This window comes from Megalops cyprinoides, chromosome 12, assembly GCF_013368585.1.
Source record: "Megalops cyprinoides isolate fMegCyp1 chromosome 12, fMegCyp1.pri, whole genome shotgun sequence".
Classification (NCBI taxonomy): Eukaryota; Metazoa; Chordata; class Actinopteri; order Elopiformes; family Megalopidae; genus Megalops; species Megalops cyprinoides.
This window is the reverse complement of record NC_050594.1, coordinates 34,953,102-34,977,253: the sequence shown is the minus strand read 5'-3', so window position 1 is coordinate 34,977,253 and position 24,152 is coordinate 34,953,102. Positions and strand designations below refer to the sequence as shown.

The 24,152-nt window shown below is 43.4% G+C and overlaps 1 protein-coding gene across 1 annotated transcript in view; it reads right to left on the bottom strand.

Moving 5' to 3' along the window:
• The window catches only part of LOC118787344 (neuronal PAS domain-containing protein 3), a 272,979-nt gene extending 254,938 nt beyond the window's left edge, over positions 1–18,041 (bottom strand). Inside the window, 1 exon segment of the mRNA XM_036542873.1 lies at positions 17,187–18,041. Within this exon segment, the coding sequence (XP_036398766.1) occupies positions 17,187–17,341 (155 nt within the window). The 5' untranslated portion in view covers positions 17,342–18,041.
• Positions 18,042–24,152: the final 6,111 nt, after the last annotated feature.

The window sequence follows — 24,152 nt, the reverse complement described above, 5'->3', positions numbered from 1 at the left end:
TTAAAAACTGTTCAACTCGAGCGAAATTTTCGCCTGGCGAAAGCCAATCACCTTCAAGTAGGGCTCGAAGCCACGCCCCCCTGCTCTTCAGTAACTTGCTAGCAGCATTGGCAAGCGCGAAATTCACTTGTTCATTTTTCAGGCAAGCAATCAAACCCGTTTGAGGAAAGCGAAGCGAAATTTTGCGTTCGGTTAAAACGCAGGTTTAGTTGTTTCAGCTATGCTATGGTATGGCCGTATATGAAAAATACATACCGTACGGGAAATTAAAACCGGTATACCGGATGAACCGGTATACCACCCAGCACTACGTACAAATATCAGTGATTAGACTTATTAATTTTGCCAACTAGGTAAAACATAATTAAAAGAGGAAAATGTTGTGTCAGTTAATGGGTGGCTATTTAAAAACTTTGGAAAACATTGAACCTAGAGGCTTAGCTGCAGTGGTCTCTGGGACAACTGGGCCAGATCAGTACTAATCATTTCACCACCACATATTGGCTTCCTTTCATGGCAATTGCTGATTGGACAGTCACCTGTGGTGCTTGGCCAAAAGGATTTGCCTATTTTAGACCACATCAGCACTATCCTTGCCACGGAAAGCCAGAATGTCCCACCCCTGCAGTGCAGCGATGGGGGTGGGTATTGAGAGGGCAATTGGTTCTGATCCGAAATTTCACAGCTTCTGGTGTGGGTGTCAGTGAGTCATCACTCTGGACCCGGTGACATTTCTGAAAGAAGCTCAAGAGCAATGTGAGGTATGCATCTACCTTGAAGAGTTCATTTTAGTTGGGCCTCAAACTCATTCTCTGGCTCCTGGACTTCACAATCTGGGGGAAAGCGGCATCCAAACAGTGAGTGACACAACATCGTTACTAAGTGACTGCTAGTCAGGACAGATATTGTAAGCAGCTATGAGTGACTGGACGTGCTAAAAGATGCCACTTTTAAATGGTACAAGCTTTAACGCAGACATACATACCATAGGCAATCTAGCAGGGCTTCCAGGTGAAACCTCTTCAAGAGTACCACACACAGTATCTTGAGGAATAGCATCTACTTGCATCCAAAAAAAACAGCCTTATTCAAGGACAAAAACTATTTATTCAAGCATTCTCTGATTTAAAACTTAAAACTTAAAAAAAAACTCACATTCCCACAACAGAGCCTCAGATAAACAGAGAATATTGACATGTTCATGATTACACTATCACGCTATAAAATCTAAAAAGGTAGAGACATCCACCACAGAAACTGAAGAGCTATGAAATACTGCTATTTTTTCTGAAGCAGGGACAAAGGTCAGGGAGCTGAATATGCACAGGCTCTGTGGCTGAGCGGCAGATAAGGACAGAAATGGTTAAGCCTCACTATGTAATTCCCTGTTAAGTATTAAAGGCTGACAAGTCCATGAGGAAAGCATAACCACACAAATCCCAGTGACACACCATAAATTACAGAAAATACAGTTTTGTCACTTCCATTTTTTAAACCACAATGTTACCCTTCCACCGCATGGCCCATTCCGGTTGAAGAATGAGCTGCAGAAAATAAACAGCAAAAGGGAAAAAAACAAATACAATTTTAAAATGTAACAGCCTTTGGGGGAAACCGTGTTCATGCAGTGTTTTTTTTCCAAGATATTCCCTTTTCCTAGCAGTTGATTTGAGGTGAAGTTCACACTCATGAGAACATTATGTGCTGTGCAATGTACACACCTTTTCTAAGCTTTCTGTATTTTTAACCAATTTCATCTGAGTTGTTGAGCTTTTTGAAGAGAAATGTTGATAGATCATATTGGATGAGAAGTGCATGCTGGTTACTGAAAGTAAAGAAGGATGCTTCACCAAATTATAGGAGGATTGGCCATTAACCATGCAAGTTCTGTGAGCCTGCTGTGCTGTTTAATTAGCACCCCTTTTCATTTCTGCCATAGGGAAAGTGTAATACTCTACAGTACACTACATTTACCTGAGCAGCACAGTAGATTTACCTGCTCACTTTAAAGCAATGCTCTAAACCCATACCTTCTCCAGTACATGCACTGTACAGTAAGTATCCTAGCACTGTCTGATGTAATTAAATTACAGCATAAAGAAAAGTCTGAGGTAGTGTTACCAGATCAGCACTGAGGGTCCCAACACAGCTTTACTGCAATATGCAACATTAATAAAGGCTGCTGTGCGTTGTACTTTGTGAAGCAGCTCTCAATGGTAATTGCATATGGTTGGTACAGAGGAGGAGGCGAGAAACCATTATAAGTTGGAATCTAATTGGCAAAGTCCAAAAGATGTTGATAAGAAGGGAAAAATCAATGAGCTATCAGGGCCTCAATGAGGCTATGAAATACTTTACCAAAGATAACAATGATGGCACTTAAACATATCATTAGCATAACATCATGACAGAGTGAGCGTGTGGGTATCTACCTGCCACCACTACCACTATTCCCGTAGCATCCTGCCTCATGCATCTGCACCCCCCTCGCCTCCACTGGCACAGCCCTATACTCTCAGTTCCCAGCTAGCTTCCATCAAAGCAAGCCATATGTGGGGCCACAGCTGGAAGCATCTCAGTCAAACATGGCCCTTTGGAGGCATCCATGGGGACTGGATGGAGTAATGCTATTGCTTCAACCATTGTCATCTTTCACTCATACCTTCAAATGCTCTTTACGACATCCATGGCTAAGGGCACCTGTCATTACAAAATACACAACATGTACATTTGATTTGAACTTAAAATAAGTTTGCAAGAAAGTCTGTTAGTGATTAAAAACAAACTGAGACAATGATAAATGTTCATCTGGGCAGACTACACACCCACTGAACAGTTGGCACTTACCATGCCTCTTTCAATCAGCTCACTACGCTCAACTAATTGCTTTACTATGTTCAACCCCAGATGCCCTTGAAAATGTTTTTTCCTTCTCAACATCAATATTGATGACAATGCAAATCAATAGATTCCTGTGGTTTTATCAAGCTAGCCACTTCCTTTACAAGTAAACTGGCTGTTCTTTTTAAAATGAAAGCCTGCATTTGTTACCAAGTACCATGTTGAGACCATTCTGTCTGCATTCTCTAATTCAGTGGAGCATGGATTCAGTGCTTTACATCACTCTGCATCCAAACCTGACAGCTTGCATTTGAGGATGTTTTGTTAGTGCCTTAAAATTAACACCTTTTCACCAACTGGAAGCTGTCCAGGTTTTGTTATCTCTTGAAACAGATACCCCTATAAATCTTGAAAATCCTTTTCACAGCCAGGACAAGAATTGCTGAGTCAGGAGTAGATTATATGAGTTGTCTGTACTGTCTGTACTATATACACCATGTGCACAATAGCATTTTATTTGTGAGAAATACATGTTCCTCCTCATTTTTGTAGGAAAAAAAACACAAAAACTAAAGTGCTTTCAGTCACCTTTTAAGCTTCAGTGGCATACAGAATTGGAGATGTGTGAAATGGCATGCATCATGCTGATACCTGCCACAACCTTTCTGCTCGGTGCTGTCTGGAAGTTCATTTCCTCCGTCCTGCTTTACTCCTGCCCCTTCAGTGATCCTCTGCCTTTAATAAATGTACGCCGTTTTTAAAGAACACTAATTAAAGCCCGAAGAAAACAGATCTGCAAATTCCCCAATCTGGACACACTGTATAGCCCAGCATGATAAGTCAGAAGTGGATTGTTTTGCCATTTGACAGTGCATATCTTAAGTATCATGGCATGGAACCACTATTTAGGAAGGGATTCAAGAATTGAATACAGCCTGATAGACTTTCACTCTTCCATAAATTTCTGTACCTCAGCATTTTCAAATCTGGTTAATGCTTATATAGCAATAATGTATTTTTTCTATTTGAAAGTCTTTAGAATGTATTTAAATGAGAGATTTAGTTAATGAGTTTGGGCAAAGTGTGGAACAGTCTTTTAAGCATTATCATTCTCATTAATTTTCAGAATTACCCACTGTGTTGTGATAGCTGTCATGGACTTCAGACTTCAATTAACTACATATATATATGTGTGTGAGTGTGTGTGTGTGTGTTTGTTTTTGGCTGTCCACAAATTGAAGACTTTACATTTTATTTTGAAAACTTTGCAATTTACATTTTAAGCTTTCATTTTCTATGAGGGAAAGCTAAGCCTCAGATAAATATGCAAATACACACCAACAGCCAATATAAGCCAGTGTAAAATGAAGAATGGGATTTTTCCCCAATTCAGCTATTCAAACTCAAAGGCAACAATGCAATTTGACTTTCAGTAATGTGTGCATAAAAAAAAAAAAAAAACAGAACAGCTGGCAGAGGGGCTACTTAAGCAGAGCAGGAATGGATGCAGCACAAGGAAGCACCAGCCCTCATCTCTATGCATCTCCACCTGTATTCTTACATGGCATGATCTGAGGTCTCATGCTTGCAGCTTCCAAACTGGTCAACCCCCCCCCCCCCCAATTCCCTCTCCACTCTGGCATGATGCCCCACCAAATGTGAGCTAAAAGATGCTTGGATGGGATTTTACACACTTCACTGTTGTCATCAACATCAACAAACTTACATTAACACTTTTCTGCTGAAAGTGAAACACGCAGGTGGAGGGCGTGAAATAAATCAGAATGTTGTAGATACTATGGGATACCGAATACCATTTTAGGGCTCCGGAGCTTCGGTAGTAATCAACAGCAAATATTCGAAGCTTCAGTGGGGGCGGGGGGGGCGGGGGTGAGCATGACTCAGGAAGGACTCAGCCAGACAGTTCTCTGGTCTCAGGTAAGATGGACGGCATAGCGCTGCAACACATGTCTTTCGGTTTAATTAAAGGCATTAATTTTGTAAGGATTCTGTTATTCTACAGTATTGTTGTTTATATTGTTATTTATTAATAAAAAAATTTTGCAAAAGGTTTGGTGTGTTTTATGCATGTTTGTAATCCTGAGGGGTTTGGTTGAACGGGGTCCTATCTATGCACCTTTTGTGACATAATAACAGCTTGTGACAATTTTTCTTATCATGGATAAATTATAGACCTACATAAATGCTCATAATAATAGGCTCCGAATCTGAGACAACGCCTGACAATGCGCTGTGAAACAGAAGCGCAGAAACAGCACACTAGCTCCAACAAAATATCTTTAAGATTTATATTTATAATTTCTTTATTTTCATTTCTCAGTACTCGCATACATTGAAACGAAATTTGTCCTCTGCATTTAACCCATCCTATACACTCATCGCTGTCACTGCTTATGGAGCCGCGGTATTTAGAAATGGTCTCATGCCCCACTGGAAGCAGACAGAAGCATGGCATCGCTGCAACTAGGATCCTTCCAGGGTGACAAACCTAGGGGTCGGTCAAAACAATTAGACCCTCCATTTGAGTCCCAAAGCATGAGCTCGGCGATCACCGGCTACTTTTTATTTCCCATCAACGTGACTCTTGTGAGTGAGAGGGATGTCAGGCACCCAAGCTAAGACGGTATATATATTCCCACATTTTAACAGTGCAATTAAGAAGTAGAAATATAGTACAAGAATGTGCTGACAAAATGTATTTTGCAGTTCGCCTTTGTTGATAGCCTACATTTAGCAAAAAAAAAAACCAAAACAAAAAAAAAACAAACATCCAAATCCCAAAATTGAAAACCGAATACCTACCCAACAAACAAATAGTTGAATATTTGGGTCCAGCCCTAGTAGATACATTCTGAAACACAGAGCAGTTTAAGCCAGTTTTATTTTGCTTTCTGTAGTCCTGTAGTTTTTTTTTTTAATCAGAGAACACCTCCCCCTTTTGTTTTTATTATTTCATTCTCAAGTGTTGGCACATCACACCCATAAGTATTTCATTACTGGTTTATCTGTCCGGAGGCCTGTAAGGCTGTAACAATTAACCCTCCCTTCACAGTGATTGATATAGGCTTTGCTTTCAATTTGTTCCACTACACAGATCATGAAATTCTGAATGCTCCCATCCTTATTGACCTACACTTTCTGAGACAGGGCTACAATGAGATGAAAGCAATTATTAAAGGGGAAGCAAGCAGCACTGCCATGACACACAAAAAAACCTTTCTATGACCTTCTAGCAAAATCTCAACTGCTTCAAGTTCACTCAGAGGAAAAGTTGCTTTCAGCATGCCTTAATGGAAGGGTCTGTGCATTTTCCTGCTTTGTCTTTTTAAATATCTGATTAACGCAAACAGTGCAAGCCACATGGTAAGACAGCGAGGTTGCCACAGGGAATTTTGATTATTTAACATGACACAATGTAAATAATCTGATCTTCTAAAAATCCCCAGCAAATACGTCTTGTATCAATGCGGTGAAAAAGATGTCCGTTTCCTTCCTGTTCTGACACCTGATTGAATTTTTAAGGGGGAAGAAAAAAATCCAGTCAAATCACATCTGCATAGCACACTCCCCAATGTCAGTCTGCAAATGATGTATGACCTTTTCTCTTCCATTAATCTTCCATACAGATCGCTCTTTAAAAAGCTCTTCTTTTAATACCCACAAGTCCCACAACCTTTAATGCCAAAGTAAAAGCTAGCCTAGCAGATCCTAGGATTTGTTTAAAAAAATAATAAATAACGTCTGCTGAGGAGCCTGTAAATACTCTACATCTGGTTAGTATGGTGAATACTAGATGTCATACAAGACAAGGAGTGTGCCCTTCAATTACACCTCCACAGAACCACACAGATACAATAACTGATTTTAAAAATCTAGAAACATCAAAGGCCTTCAGAACAATTCCAGAAGCCAGTATGGGACACTGATTCCTACTCACAAAGGCAGTCACTTATTCACTTATACAGAACAAAGTGCATAGGTATTTTTCACATTTGGGTTAAGCACTCAGCCCAAATGGACATTGACAGTGCTGAGAATGGGAGTATGTAGGACTCAGGGCACAAGCACAGCTGCTGAACAGCTACACCACCCCATCTCCTAAAACTCTTAAACTGCATTCATATTGCACACAATCTCTGACCAGTGCAGGGACCTCCCTAACCTGCGACACCCCCCCGGGAAACACCAAAAAGCTTGGCATGGTGTCACTAGCCTTTGGCCTGTCAAGCCTCAAGTCACCTTGCCACTGGGACCATGGTGGGCAAATAGAACCATTCTCCAGTGATTGGAGAATGAGAATTTATCAACCCCCAAAAAGAGTGCACTTATTGCACATAGTCATATCTTTTACAGATTACTTCATGATCTTCATGATGATTACTTCATATATCTTTGATTTATCAGCTGAAACAACAGTAATGTGTGGTAGCTTGATAACAACAGGAAATGTGTGGTAGCTTGCTAACATCTTCATACAACCATTCACTACAATTCATAACCGTTCACTTGCAACAAACACCAACACTGACTACCACCTCCATAGCTTATTTGAACTGTTTCCACTTGGCCTAGCAATGAGTAAGTGCTTTTGTGTTATGTTTAACCAGAATAGTAAAAGCACTCATCTTACCATTTGGGCAAGAGGAAGGTTTAAGCACTAGTAGTAAGGGCAGTCTTTAGTAAGTAATGGAAATAGTTAACTTTAGAATTAATAGCCATTTTACAATAGCACATAATTTTGCTGGCTAATATCAGAACAGATCAAAGATAAATGTTTCATAATATAACAGTAATAGGCAATTCTCAAAAAAAAAATAAGTTGGAAAAATAGATTGTGAACCACTGCGTTAAATTAATTTGACATCTCTTCGTTTTCCAGGGAGGAAACCCCCTGTGGTGGGTGGAGGTAGTTGAAGGAGGTTCTGTGAAGGGAAATACAATGGAAACAAATGAGAGCCGAACAAACAGACCAAACCTGATCCTACACTCCCCAGTATATGTACATAAAGGGCCATGGAATTATTTAGAAACAACTGTCTGCACTCATCCTAGACTCCCACAATAACCCCAAAGCCATACTGTGCACGCCTCATGACTCAACCTGTGGCTGGTGCAAGAAACCCACGTTAGTAAAACAAAACACCTGTGAGCTTTTTTCAGTTCATTTTTTCATCTAATAATCCTTCCCAAATCATGGTTGTGCATATTCCAGACTCCTCTGCACTGTGCATCTGACCGCTGAGCTGTTGCAGCAGCAGACTTGATGCAGATACTTGCTCCTCTAGACCTGAGAGGAAGTCAATCAGCACTCTGTAGGAATGCTCTGTTTGCCATTGTCTGTCGACTCTGTCGGCCGCTTTCAGCAGAGACATCTGCTAAAGGTCACGCTTTCCTTTGTGAGCAACCCCCAACCAACCAAGAACCACACTACCCCACCCACCCCCCCTTCCTTTAAAAAAAGGAAAGGGGGAGTGCTCATGGCCAGACTTAAATTATGAATAACCAAGGGAACAAAAGCATGCAGATACGGCACTGACAAGATAATCCATGCAAATTTATCTATAACAAATTCAGTTGGATTAACAAATTACATTAACACAGAGCAACAGAAATACAAGGAGGGAATGGAGACTGGGATTATATCACTGAGGAACTGAGGTCTGGAGAAATCCTATCATTTCCTACTTGCAATAACAGAATGCAATCAAGATCTAGAATTCTACAGGAGGTTGGACAGTTTGTAAATACTATACAATTCATGTGGCTTTTCATTCATTACATAAAGTGGTCTTACCTTAAAAAGTCATTGGTAGCCAGGCTGAGAAGTTCTGTTTCACCCTGTGTACTAAAACAGGGAGGCACACAAAGGGGAAAGCACCACATTGCCCTGAAAATCTTTATGATACAAAATGGATGGGATCCAATTTTCAGTTTTTAAAAATTCCATTAAGAAGGCACATTGGCTATTCATTTATGGAGCACAAGAAATGCAAGAGTGTTTTGAAAATGGTTTATATTTGAGGTGCCTATTTTTCTACATCAATTTGAATTCTGTAAAAATTAATTTAAAATTTACTAATGACAACAGTCTATCTATTCAAGTCACGTTCTTCCTTTCAACAAACCAGACAGAGAAAAATTAAAAGATAAGCAGGGAATTGTATAATTTACTGTACTTTCCCACAGTTTTCCCACACTTTCTCCACAGAACTTTGATATCAAATTCACAGCAGTTTCAAATACTTTTGAATTACCTTCACATGTTTTCCAAAATTACAGGGAAAAGAAATAAGCAACATTATTTCCAAAAGCAGAGATGACTTCAAAATTAAAAAAGGTCATGGTGCACAGAAGCCTCAGTATGCCTACAAATAATTTAAATTTTTTGAAGTATTCTAAATATCAGCAGGTAAGTAACCAGTCCATGGAAGTTAAATTGCCTTTTAAAAAATTGAGAATTATTTCATTAGAAAAAAATAAGCCTACTAGCCATTTTTTCTTTCATCAGACAAATTTAGTCCAACTGCAATTCTGGACAGCAATGATCAAAAGCATCTGCAGGATATACAGGCCAGCACACAGGTTCCTACAGTACTCCTTTAAACAAGCCTGCTCTCTCATTGGCATGGGAAACACACAGCACAATACCTCTAAATAAAGCCGCGTACAGGGGGCTTCTTTAGATGACATCAGGCTTAAGGAATGCTTTATAATAAATAATTAGAGAGCTAAGAGTGCTTTGTGGGGGGGGGGGGGGGGGGGGCCTTCCTCTATTGCCGGTCACATAGCATGCATGACATTCAGTTAAGGGAGTGACAGGCGGGGTACCCTTGCATATCAACCCCGAAATCCTTTCATTTGGGGTCCGTTCGTGCGTCATCAGGAGGCAGCCAAGGAGGCACTGTCAGAGCAGTCAATCTGGTTGAATTTTTACATCCTGCACTGACTAAATGTCAGCTCAATGGTCGCATTTTAACTAAACAACCCCCCCACCCCCCACTCCAGTCATCTACAAGGGCTGCTCGGATGTCTGTGGTTCTGAGGTGCAGGGGATCACGACAGCTCTGCGCAGGCGAGCTAAGGTCCAAGGCCCGGCTACGGCACCCCGTGGCCGGAGGCTTTAATGCTGACTGACAGCCATGGATCGGGGTCTGGGCATAGAGAGACAGGGCGAATGAGGTGAAGGACTGTGGAAGCCGGAGACTGGTGAGGCAGTGGGACACAGAAGAGGTACAGACACAGAGCAACTCACAAGACAGGGATTACAATATGAGGCTGGCAGCGAGAGAGATGGAGGCTCTAGGCAGGGAAAGGCAGAACAGGTACACCGGAGTAGGGAAGGGGGGAGAGATGGAGGGCAAATCTTACTGGAAGTGCGTGAGAAGAACAATGCACCTAACTAAACCAGCAGATGGGAATCAGCAGGCACAACATCTGTCTTTTGTACAAGACATTAAACCAAGGTCTCGTTTCCTCTGTGTTACAGAGAGAGTAAAAAGAGGCATGCAGGTGGGTCCCTGAACGCTTTGCTGGTAAAGTAAACCTCACACGGACGACAACTAGAAAACCCTGACCATGGCTGCCCAGTTTAGCGCAATCAGCAGCAGTTACAGGAGAAACATTCTGCAGGGAGAGCAAGGCCCTTCACCACCGCAGCATGGGTGGCTGAATGTCTGAGCAAATGGCCACGGACCCTAAACACAACTAAATGCTCCTCTAAAGCCGTTTGGTCAGCAAAGCCGTGGCCATTTGGTCTTCTGGTATTGCACGGGTATCAAATACCAAAAGGTAAGCCAGTGAAAACAGCACAATGGAACTGTCTCCATAAAAAGGGGATCCAACAAAAACTTATGCAAAATGCTTTGCAGGAGACGGGGGAGAGAAGCAGCCTGAGCAGGTGCCTCTCCACGAGTATCCTCCCCACTGTCACCAGAAGGGTGACATGAACGGCAGCCGTGACCAAAAACATGCACACACACGCAGACGCACGCAGGAGGGTGAAAAAAATAAATAAAGAAATAAAATCCTCCGTTTGATGGAGCAGTGCGGCCATTATGAAGCCTGCAATAAAACACAACAACTTAAACATCTCCAGAGATAAGGCTGGCTTTAATGCGGCACGCCCGATGGCTGCGCTATTATCTTTGCGGGATGCATCTCCTTTATGTCTCGCTCTCCACACTGACCTTCACAATAACGTGGCAGAGTGGCGGAATGAGGGCAGCGCTGCTGTAATCACCACACCACTTACATTGCGGCAGTGCCAGACACCGGCAAAAAACATATACGCATGTGCACACACAAAACACATCAGAAACCTAGCTCATTAGGATAAATAAATTAATTCTTCAGTGGCTAATAAGTCCAATCTATAGGTGGTACCGCATGTCCTTTGAATAGCATTTAACATCAGAAGCCCCTATCCTGCATTCTATCACTCTGGAAATGGCAGAGCAAGGCTGTACTGTGGAGGGGATATCTTTTTAATAAGTCCCATTATAAAGGTTGGCCATACAACTATAAGATCTAATATCCTTTCTCATAGCTCTCTGATACCATGTATTACTATTCTTGCTGACAGTCTGTTGCCTTGGAAATATTTCATTATTTCAGTCTCTCCCCCTCTTCACCGACCCTTGGCTTTATAATATGAAGGCCATTCTCAGTTTCATATTGTTCGATTACCATTTTAGCCATCTCCGAAATAGGTGGCTAAAACAGAAACAGAGTGTTTAAACAATGAACAGGACTATTAATCTCTTCCGGTGCCTCCCTGTGCTGCTCTTCAATTTGCTGCGCTCAGGCAGCACACGACCTCTTCTCACCACAGCTTTGAGGATTCACACTCAGGAAGTGGATGTTCTGCTGGTGAAAACAAAAATACACTTTGTATGTTTTTTTGTGTGTGTTGGAAAAACAGCCGGAAAGATACAAAGCAATGTGCTGAAACGTGCGTATCAAATCTCATTAGGTACCTTGAAATTATAAAGCCCTTTCATATCAATAAGTCTCAGAATATTTTTAATGAGGATATTTTTTAAGCAACCAAGGGCTTATATTTAACTTCAACCATAATACTGGCTTGCTCATGGCTGCTTTGGTGGAATAGTTTTTACATACCTTGCAGTTACATTGGAAGGGGGAAAAAGATGTGCTGTGCTGGAACACTCTAGCATTAAAATCAACAGCCAAAAAACACACATACGGGGCTCTGCTGCACAGTAGCGGCACTGCAACACAGAGAAGACATAATGTCTGAAAATACGATGTGAGTTTCAGCTGCAACAAAAGCTTGACAACCTCCACACCACCTCTACCACTGAAAGACCCCCCCAAGAAGGTTAAAGTGAAGCTTTAAAGAAAAGCATGTTTGCTCGGTATCACGCTTTTTATTGACACCCGCACAACCTATGCAGACAAATGTATATCTCATTCTTAATGCTGTTGTATAAATCCACCAAACTAATAAAAAAGGAAATGGGACTCTTTAGCACTTTTGCTTGCCCTGAGGGAAGAAAACAATTCATGAAACACAAAGCCAACTTTGTGGTTACTCTGCGCCATGTGAACCCTGGCCAGCCCCATTCCTGTCCAGGCTATACCTTCTCTCACCCTCACCAGCTTTGCATTAGTCAGATACAACCTTTAGGACAGCAGCAGCCGTGCCTGCAAACACAGAGATGCTATTAAGGGGCATTAAATTAAATATATCCTCCTACACCTTCAATCAGAATTTCAGACCAAGTGTTATTTAGTTCAACTCTCAAGTGGAGCAGAATAACAAATCACAGAGTCAGATTTACCTCCTCCGAATGCCAATAGGAGACAGGTGATAAAGAAAGCACTCATGCAAAGGCTATGAAGTTTCCCCCTCGAAATTAATTCCATCTTCAAGATTCCTATCTCCAAGATATACCCAGAATGGCACACAAATATGCTCCTGCCAGAGAGATTACTGAAGACTGACTTAGCATAAACATTCCCTGCCGCAGCTATGGTAAGTGTACTGGATAAAAAAACTGAAGTACTGGGCCTATATTTTGAACAGGCTCTTTGCTGGTTTCATTATGATCCTTCACAATGTGTGTATAATGTAGACAATGAGGTAAGGGATCATCTATAAATAGAACCTCTGTCCACAGTGGGCATTCACAGAATCTGACTTGCCTGATATACATAACCTGTCTGAAATTGACTAATCTTGATATATCCATGCAATTTTTCAAGATCTGAAAAAATGAACTTGAGAAGCAACGACAATGGACTTGTTTCTCCAGTTTTACATTATTGAATTTGCAATAATCGATTTTGTACAGAGCTTGTGGTGTAGGCTAAGAATCAACTAAGAATACTTACTTATCTAATAGCACACTATTTTCAGTTTTGATGTTTCCAAGAAGTCTCTGGACTTGTTTGTACAGATAAAACAATCAAAGCCACATACACTACAACATTCCCTTACATATATTTGAGAAATGTCAAATAATTTTCTCTTTATATGAATTCCCAGTCAATCACACAGAAAAAGATTCTTTAGCCAGTATCAAACAGCTTACAATAAAAATGCTGTCAACATTAATATTATTATTTTACCATCAAAGCATTTCATTATGGCAAAAATATCTGCAATGCAAACCAGTCAATAGATACTTTCATTGCAATAAACTGAAAAATGCTAATCAAATATTTACTGTTACACATGCACACACACTGTGAAAGAGCGAGAGGCTCAGTCAAACAAAAGCCACTGGCATTTTTCTCAGAATCAATTCACACTACTTATGATAGATATCAAAAACACATTATGCATGAAGACAAGCATTACACGATATAAAATTATATTAAAGAGAGAAGGCAAATATTTCAAGAGGCTTTTGTCGGCTCAAAGTAACAAACCCATAACAAGTATTAACAATAGTAATATTCAGGGGAAAAAACAGCCAACAACAACATTCTCTAAGTATAAATAGCCCAGTGTAAATGATGGGGAATTGTATAGCGAAAACTGTCATTACTCGGTGAGTGGCTTCTCGCCCAATACGATATCAGAACAATCCATGCGCTACATCGAAAGTTCCAAAACAGCTGGTTACAGGTTTTATGCTAATTACCCCCCGAAGCTTCTGAAGTCCCGCCGCAAAGCAGAGAACTACCTAGTATGGCCTAGCTGCACTTGGAAGCTACGCTCAAGTGCAGGGCAGAAATGTCTACCCGATATACGCATGGAATTCCAGGCCTTCTGCAGCCACTTGCACAGCCCGTATAAAAACAATGCGAAAGTGACTACGTTAGTGAGCACCTGTATTTAACAGTGCACGAGTCAACACTCATTGTGTGCCCTCAATTCCGTAATACGGATGTCTTCCCACGTTATACCTGTTACCCTAGCGTTAAGATCCCAAATCTCAGACGCACTCCTGCAGACAGGGCAACAGCAAAACTTCTGACACTCAAAGTAGGAATCTTCAGCAAAAAATGCGTTACTGCTACTGTACAACAACAACGTTTTGTTAGAAAATGAACAATCCGATCGTTACCGTTCTCTTCTTGAAGGGTCTTGCTGAATGCTAGGCTTGGTGGGCGCCATCTTCCTGCTATTATTTTATTTCTTACTTTTTTTCTTCAGATTTATTTTGACATACACCCGAACGGACAGACAGCGATGCGGTCTGCAGACTATGAGTATTTAAACAAAGCCATAACGGTTTTGTGGTCCAGTCGTGCCTCTCGTTCCATGCATTGACGTTCATGTGCGTGAGGAAAGGAGAAAAATACCCCGAGACCGAGCTCCGAAGGCATGCCAAGAAAAGTGAGAGGAAACCGGGGTACGCTGCTGAAATCCGGCTGCTCTCCTAGCACAGTGATCTTGGGTCGAAACAGTGGAAGAATCAGTATCTAAATTGGAGTATCATATCATTGCATTTTCCCGCACGAGCCCCTCGTCTCCGTTGCTCTGGAAAGCCCTTTTCTGTGTCTGTTTTTCTGTGCATTTTCCAGCTTTTCCTGGCTCGCTCTATGTGAAAAAGGACACATCTTCTCTCCTACCGGCGCAACAACGCCACTCAGTTGTAGTTGGAGACAGTTTTCATTTTCTGTGTATGCAGGGTACGAGGCTGAAAAGTTCCTCTGGTTTGCCAATTTAAAAGCGATAACGCGTAAATCTATTTTTATATGTAAGGAGTGTGTTTATATTATCCGTGAATTGTGATGTTGAATTTAAGGCAGGCTTACAGACCGCTCATATGAGCCAAATAGGATTTTTAGAAAAATTAAGTGATTGTAAGGCTACCACTAAGGAGCGCAATGTTACTTTGAGCTACCGCAAATAAAACCTACGTCCAAAATAAATTCTAAAACCGAGACAAATCGTGTCACAAAAGTACATTTGTAGCACTGGACATGCGTGTTTATATTTTATGATTAGATGCAATATTTGTCAGTGATGGACATTGTATTGTGAGTGACAGATAGTGATGTGGCGGATGTATTCAGCTTTATTGATTATAGTGGCTAATCACCGTACTTATCTTACCGTACTTACTTACCGTACTTAATATCCCACTATTCACCTCATCACAGTTTTCTTTTGCTAGCTAGGTGTTGTAAATTACCTCAACTGTGATTAGGCATTCTTAAACTTTTTACACTTTTACACTAAATTTGTAGGTAAATACGCCTGCCTTCACCTTCACCTAGGTACGTTCTTGCGATGCGCCACTATTTTATCAGAGGTCGGCTACATTTTACTGCACTTTGTCGTCAGTGACTTCTACTCGGGTATACTGTAGCCATTTCCTATTAATCTATTTCCATAAAATAAAAGTAAGGTCGATCAAACGTAGTGTGTACGTCTTTTTTCGTAAAGAATCGTGCGACTGAAAAAATGGTTTCACACTGAGGAAACAAAGCTGTTTTTACTTATGACCAGTCAAGGTCACAAACCGTTTGGTGTTGACTCAAACGTTTCATTTTCCCATGTGTCCATGTAATCAAATTAAACCATCGACGGTGTTAACCACTAGCGTCAGGGAAATTTAAAGCAGACTTTTTGCATCTAAAAAGTAAAACAGCCGAGGTCAAAACTATTTTGTAATTGGGCTCATGATATTGGTCAAAATTCATTTTAAATATCTAGTCTGGAGGCCTTTATGTTGATTTTTCATTATTAAATGAGCCATTAACTTCAATTCAAAACGTAACTGCTCAAAATTTATTGGTGGAAAATCATGAAAAACACTCTCTATACTTTAAGCATCTGATGTAGTTGCAAGTCTATACTGCTATGAATAGGTCAAGGGTAAATGCGGAATATAATTACTACCGTGGAGAAAGTAAGCGTCATGTGAAACAATGTCCTGGAAATATATTTTGGTTGCATTTTTTAACGTTTGAATACTGTACATGTCTGGCCATATACAGTAACAATGAAGAGTCACCTTTTTTGTTAGGCTCACATTGCTAGAAAAAACAATGCTAGGTTTTGCCTCTTTTTCGAAAAATATCTTGCAGCGGACACGGCAACACATTTTTATTCATGTTGCTTTCAAAAGAATTTGTTCCATGTGAAAAAATTCAGCCTGTCACGACAATACTATTTTATTCTAGATTTTGCCGTCTCTAGGTACACGCTGGTGTATACTGTAGAATATCCAGACCTTAACATTTGTTTAATATATATTTAAAATGCAATAATTTATAACAGCCCTTATCTGAGAACATTTCATTTAGTTTATAGATGGTGACAACTAATAATTAGCGACTCCAGCAGTTGGTTTCAAATTTGTGCAACTTTTCCGTTATTAATGTTCACCCGCCCCGCTAAGTATTGTACTTAGGTTATCTATGCGGCACTAATAAATCAGTCGTTGTCCTTAATAACAAAAAAATCAAGGAATTTTCTCACTTAAAATAGTAATGCCACACTGGAATATATATATATATATATATATATATATATATATATATATATATATATATATATATATATATAATGTGTGTGTGTGTTTTACAAGTACACTCAGCTCAATCGTGTAAATCTGCCATATAAGAATTGAATTACTCGCGCTTCGCTGACAAATACGTCCACAAATGTTTAATGGTTTTTGCTTCATTCACAATTTAAAATAGTGAATTTACACGTGTTAATATTAGTCCAGGTCAATTACGTCCAAATGCTAACCAAATGCATTCTGACAAGGCATCGCTCGCCAAATACTATCCAAATATTTACTGTGTGCGTGTGACTGTCGTTGCTTACCCTGCACCGTGGACAAAATACATAAATGCTCAGAAAAGACGGGTTGTCTTTACAGTCATGTACATACCTTTGTTGATACGAGGTGATCCCCTGGACGTTTTGAGGGTTACCGTTTGTGGTACCGGTGACTCTCCCCACGGCGGGACCCGCTGGCATTCCCCCGGCTCCTCCACCTGCCGCAGCCGTCACCTGAACGCTGAAATCCGGGAAGATCCTGATCATCCCCGCTCAAAGAAACTCAACACGATCTGAGTCTGTGTGGATATTTACAAGAATAACAGCCTTCCCTCCAGCCGAACAAGTCACACCACAATCCCATTAGTGATGGTTACCAGCTCTTCGGCCATTCTACGTCTTGATTTCGGTATAAGCAAAGGACTAGGCTACTGAAGCTTTTAGGAGGTTGGCAATGACATTGATGCCGATGTCTGAAATAATGGATATAGTCAAGAGTGCTGCGTCCTCTAACTGCGTATGTGCAAGGGAAATTCTGCAGAGTTCGTTTGCACCCTCAAGTACAATGTGAACTATGTAACTTAGTGCGAAAATGCCTGTGCAAAGTTATTGTCTGGGTGCCCGTTAGGAGCAGTACCTTTCAAAACGAAAGACCCTGACGAATGGCTTTAAATCTTAAGGTAACTATTTTAACTTAAACGTAGCTTTAGGTTTTAGCTATGTGGCCAAATTATAGGTATAACACATTAATTTTACTTGAATGTGAAAGTGCGGCAATGTTATTGCTAAATGTTGACCGTCTTGCTGAGATAGCGCTCACTTTGAGTGGCACTGCGAATAAAGCGAAGGAGAGCGGTATGTTGTTACAACTAATTAGGGATAACTTTTGAAAGTTGTCAAGCTACGCTTTTAAACAGTGAGAAGTAGACATTGTAATTTTCTGATATTGTTTTATAAATTACTTAACCGCAAGTTATTTAACGATGTTCAATTCAACCGCGCGTTGTAAACGCCCTTCTGGATGGGCTTCCAAAGTCTCGAGGAAACTTTACCCTACAAAACTTGGTCAAAAAGTGCATTAAAACCTCATTGTCTCCACTCGGCTTTTCCTCTCAGTGTAAGTGCATCTTTTTCAGATTTTCTAAATACAAAATCACGTAAAACTACGTCAAAATTTTCTAATCGTTACATTTTAACAACAAGATTTCTATGAATTTGGGTACGTTTTTTTAAACTAATAAACTGAAAAGTAAGTTGTTTTTTTTTTCGGCCAACCTGCTAGGCTGCTTCTACAATGTAGTTAAGTGCTGCAAAGTAATCAGTTTCACGCCGTGTACGTCTTAATAAGGACGCCGAGATATGATGTAATATAAACGGCGCATTCAGGAAAATAGTCCAAAATAACGCTGACGCATTAATTTTGTCTCTGAGATAAGGTGTTCTAGGTTTTTTATTCCCAGTTCATGGGCTCCGCTTGGCTGTTCTGTGTGGTGATGCTTGTGTGTGCAGTCTCCGGAATTGTTTCTCTAAAGACGCTGTGTGCTAGTGTGCAGCGGTGCATTTGCAAATAAGAGGCTATTGCTGTGTGAATTCTCCCAGAGAAAGTGTTGTTACGAGCTCTGATGTGCAGCAATGCCATTCCTCGTGAGTGTGAGGAGATGAACTTGGCCGCAGCTGCTGCTGATTAACTGCCTCGCGCTGGTGATCCCGGAGCGCGCACAGCCCCTTCCCAGCCAATCAAAGAGAATGACAGGAGCGCGCGTGAGCTGTAGCACCAGTAACCCCTTGAAGCCCGAGAGAGTGTTTGTATAATGGAATCCCGTCGGAACTGGTGGATGTAACTCTTACAAGAGCAGATGTGACTTGCTGCCTTGAGCACTTGTGCAAAGGATGTAAGTAATATAAGCCTTTCCCGATTATCACGAATGTGTTTTAGGGAATCAACAAAACCAAAAAAGTCAACTTTTTTTTTTAAGTAGTTGAATAGCATCATTATTCTGTATGCTTGATAAAGGATTAAGGTTTCTGTTTCTGTCATATCTATTCATTGGTATGTATATATATATATATATATATATATATATATATATATATATAATATACAGTATTTATATATATAGTATTTATATATAGTGGCGTGTTGGGGTAGTAGGCGGAGCGTTGGCCCTCATGCCTTGCGGGGTGGTTCTTTCCTTGTAAATAATTTTACCCACCATGACTGTCTGCATTTCCCTTCTGTGTAGTCCTCTCCTTTCCTGTCAATGTTTGTCTGTGTTTGAGCATCCTGTTGTGCAGTTGCCTAATAAACTGCTGGTTAGCAAACTATACTAACTTACAGCATTATTCTTCCCAAAGGACCCAGCTCTGTGCAATTGGTGTCTCAAACGGAAAGATGAGATGATGTTCCTACAAGAAGTAGAGAAGCTGCAGCGGGAGAGAGCACAGCTTAAAGAGCAAATGCCTCCAGTCTGTTGAATGCTGTGCCCCCGGGGGACACTGGCTCGATGGAGCCAGTGTCCCCTGCCTGATGGCTGCACAGGACCGCTGAAGGAATGCCGGATCCCTGACGCCGCTGCTCCGCCTCGATCCTGGGCCGACTTTGCTGGCGGACCCAACTGCACTGTGGCCCTCGGGGCCAGTCGTCGCTTCCCCCCTGGTTCAGCCAGCAGTTAGCCTTACAGCTTCCCCTGCAGAGCCAGGAGGTTCCCATCGGGGTGCGATGAAACTGCCATGTTACAACAGGGAGGACCCACCGGAGACTTACCTCATTCAACGTGTGATCAGCGGAAGAGATGGCGGTCCAGGTCGCCCTAGCGTTGGAGGACAAAGCGCTGCAGATCCTCACGGACCTCCAGCCCGAGGAGCGTCTCAGCTGGCCAGCCATGGAGAGGGCGATACAGCATCGTTTTGGTCTCCGTGCGCACGCTGATGACGCCAGGGACAAGCTGGTCAGCCGCCAGAGGGAAGAGGGAGAGAGCCTGGGTGCCTACACTGCAGACCTTCACCTGTACGCCCAGCATGGGTACCCATCCTTTGGCGCCCCAACGCAGGAAGAGCTTGCTCTCCAGGCCTTTGTCCAGGGCTCCGCCAGAACTACTCCGAGAGCACATCCTGCTCATGCCAGGGACCCTGACAGCAGCCTTACTTGAGGCGGAGGGGGTCGAGCTTGTGCTGCGTACGGGAGATCATCTCCCCAGCATGAGGCACCAAGTGCGGCAGGCGGATTGTGAAGGGAGCGACGAGGAAGAAGTGACTTGCCAGGCGGCCACCACCACACCGCCACAACGTACCAGAAAAGCGGCTGGGCAATCGACGGAGGGGTGCCATCAGTGCAGCGAGCCAGGCCACATCGCATGTCACAGCCCAGCGCCAGCCCCATGGAGCACATCATCCCCAGCCGCCATTAAACCGAAGCAGGGTAGCACAACGGGGGAACTGCCACCCACTAACAACCCTCCTTTCCTCGCCAAGTCACTGCTGTGGCTCGGCCGGCTGGGCCAGACACATGGGCTGTACCTGGACTGCGACCTCAATGGCACCCCATGCCGAGCCCTGGTGGACACAGGGTCCACCATTTCTCTGGTCCGCCCCAGAGCCCTGCCTGGTATGGACGGGCCGAGACCACGGGGCTGGAAATCTACGAGGATGCGTATCGCCATGGTCACTGGCGAACGCACAAAAATGCAAGGAGGCTAGCTGACATCCAGGACCCTTGCATCATTGGGCTGGACCTGCTGGCCAAGTGGGAGGCCACAGTGGACGTACCCAGGGCTACGCTCTACCTGGGTTTGGAAGCCATGGCACTCTGCATCGCCGGTGAAGAAGGGCTGCGACCCACCTCCCTGTTGCCGCTGCCAGCTGGAGGACCTGCCCTGTCACCAGTGCCGGCCAGGAGGTCCACCATGCCGCTGCCACCAGTCGGAGGGTCTCCAGCGACAGAGGGGCTCCCTATGTCATCGCCGCCAGACAGGCCGTTAACGACCTGTATCAACAGAGTTGCGGGGGCCTCAAGACAGACCAGAAGCGTCAGCTGTGGGAGCTACTGGAGCAGTTCGCTGAAATCTTCATGGCCAGGGACGAGGACTGCACGCACACCAGCCTGGTACAACATGGCATCAACACTGGTGATGGGCATCCCATCCGCCTCCGCCCCCGTCGCCTACACCTTGCCAAGTAGGCTGCGGCGAAACAAAAGGTTAAGGAGATGGCAGAGGTGGGAGTCATCGAGCCCTCCAGTAGCCCCTGTGCCACTCCTTGCCATCCTGGTCCAGAAGAAGGATGACACCTGGCGCTTCTGCGTCGATTACCACCTCATCAACGGGGTCACCTGCAAGGACTCCTAACCCCTGCCGCCCCCTCGACTACATTGCCGGGTCTTGCTGGTTTAGCACCCTCAATCTCTGCAGCGGCTCTCCAGCCTCACCCGCCAGGACGGCCTCCTCCATCACCGCTGGCAGTCACCCGAGGGCCGCCCCGACATCCTCCAGTTCCTGGTGCCTTGCCAGCTGCGCCCCAAGGTCCTCCAGCTCGTCCACTGCTCGGTGGGAGCGGGCCACTTCGGGGTCGCCAAGACTCTACACTGGCTGTGGTCCCGATTCTACTGGCTGGGGTGTCAGCAAGACGTAGAGCTCTACGTGCATTGGTGTGACTCTTGCACAGAAGGGCCAACCTGGTGCTCACACACTCCCCTGCAGCAGTGCCAGGTGGGGGCCGGCAGCGGGACTGGGACCTCCACCTGCCCTGGTCCTGTGGGAGTACCAGACGGCAGTGCAGGAGTCCACTCGATGCAACCCTGCGGCCCTTATGTTCGGGCGCGAGCTCTGGACCCTCACATACTTGGTGTTCGGCCTGCCTCCTGAGCCTGAGGTGGAGGGCGCGCCTGGCCTGGATTACCTCCACAACCTGCGAGAGTGGCTCTGAGAAGTGCACAAGCTGGCCAGACAGGCTCTCTCCAGCACCGGAATTCGACAGAAGCAGGCATACTCATGCTGCACAGGAGAGGACTTTTCCCTGGGGGTGCTGGTGTGGGTGTAAAGGCCTGAGCAGAAGAAAGGTCTCTCCCCCAAACTGATGAGTCAGTGGGTCGGTCCGTGCACAGTGCTGGAGAGACTCGGACCAGACGTTGTGTACCAGATGCGGCTGGTCCGGCGGAATCGGGTGGCTCCACCGCAACTGGCTCGCACCCTACCACCCCTAGGCTCTGTCCGGGGGGGAGTCAGAGCCCGTCACATCAATGACGGACCTTTGCAGCAGGCTCAGCGCCAGTGGCGGCTCCTCCAACACCTCCGGGACTTTGTTGTGAGTTGTTGGGGACAGCTAACCACCTAGGTGGGGGCAGTGTGGCGTGTTGGGGGTAGTGGGCGGAGCATTGCCCAGTACGCCTTGCTGCAGTGTTCTTTCCTTGTAAATAGTTTTACCCATCGTGACTGTGTCTGCATTTCCCTTTTGTGTAGTCCCCTCCTTTCCCTTCAATGTTTGTCTGTGTGTGAGCATCCTGTTATGCGGTTGCCTAATAAACGGCTGGTTAGCCAACTATAGCAACTCACAGCATCATTCTTCCCGAAGGACCCAGCTCCCTACACACACACACACACACATATGTATATATATATATATATATATATATATATATATATATATATATATATATATATATATATATATATATATATATATATATATAGCGTATGTATAGAGAATCAGAAGAGAATATAAAGGTGAAACAGTACCTGGTGAAACCACATCCCCAACAATGAATAATCAACAAACACAGATGCTGATTCAGACTGATGAAAAATTGTCATTCAGGTATATGTGGAGCAAATATAAGCATATTAGTCTAACTTAAAAGACAGCTACATGTGATGCTGGGATGGAGTGATCACTCCATTGCAGGTTGGCAATTTCACTTCAGGTTTCCAGGAGTCACTTCCTAAATTTGCACCCACTGACTAAACACATGTGCAGAAGGTATGCACAGGCTCTGGTGCTTCAGCATCAGACACAGGCAGGTCTGGCATGCTGGGAAACCAGGTATTCCAGGAATAATGTGCCATGACATGGTTAGTTTCACCTGGATCCCTGCACATTGCTTACCTGTCCTGCTTACCTTTGCATCTTCATGGGAATCAAGGTATGGTTTGGCAGGGTAAGAAATGAATGATTTCAGAATTCCAAATTGCTTGTGTTTTTCATGTGACATGGTCAGAAACTTGCAGAGCAGGCATCCATCAGACTGACTCACAAGGCTGCATCCAGTGCAGAAATGTACAACTATTCAGCTACAGTTTGTTATTGGCTCTGGTGGTGGAGTGTCTACTGTTCTAATCAGCTTTATGTGATGGCAATAATGGCTTTCCTTTTTCAGTGTTGGGAGAGTGAGGTGTCATGATGACCAATTCAGGTAGAGCATCATGTTTCATCAGTGATTCATTAATTGAACAAATGACAGTGTTATGCTTTGGAGGGTTAAGAGTTTTATTAGTTTCAACAAGTCAGTTATTGGTCATACATGGACATTCTATCCATAGGTGGGTTACTGAAGCGTCACTATCTTTTGTGTTAGATCTGCATTGCAGGGAGGTTAACTTTCATGGTTATATGTTTCATGGTTATATCAATGGGACTTTCACCTGTACATTGAAACTGTCATTTTATGTTGTGGATACATTGCTACTGAATCTCTTGAGCCACGACTAAAGCAAAATCTAGCCACATACTGAATCAGTCAGGTGTTTATGGCTTTTTCCTCAGACATTTCAGTTGAATTTGTTGTTGTTGAATTCATTATAACTCTCTTTGTCGGAGCTCAGGCAGGGACTCAGGCGCGGACCACGGGAGCGTCGGGTTCCGTGCGTCTTTAATGGAATCGTCAGGCAAAGCGCTAATCCGAAAACAGGCAGGGTCGAAAACCGGGAGACAGTCCGTGGGCAAAGCAAGGATCGGGAAATCGGAGCAGGCAAGGTCGGGGAACCGGACAGGCAGGCAATCAAGCAAACGAGGCAAGGAGGCAGGCAAAAACGAGGTCAGGGTACAAGCAGGGTCGAGAAACGGAAAACAGGCAGACAGAAGCATAAAG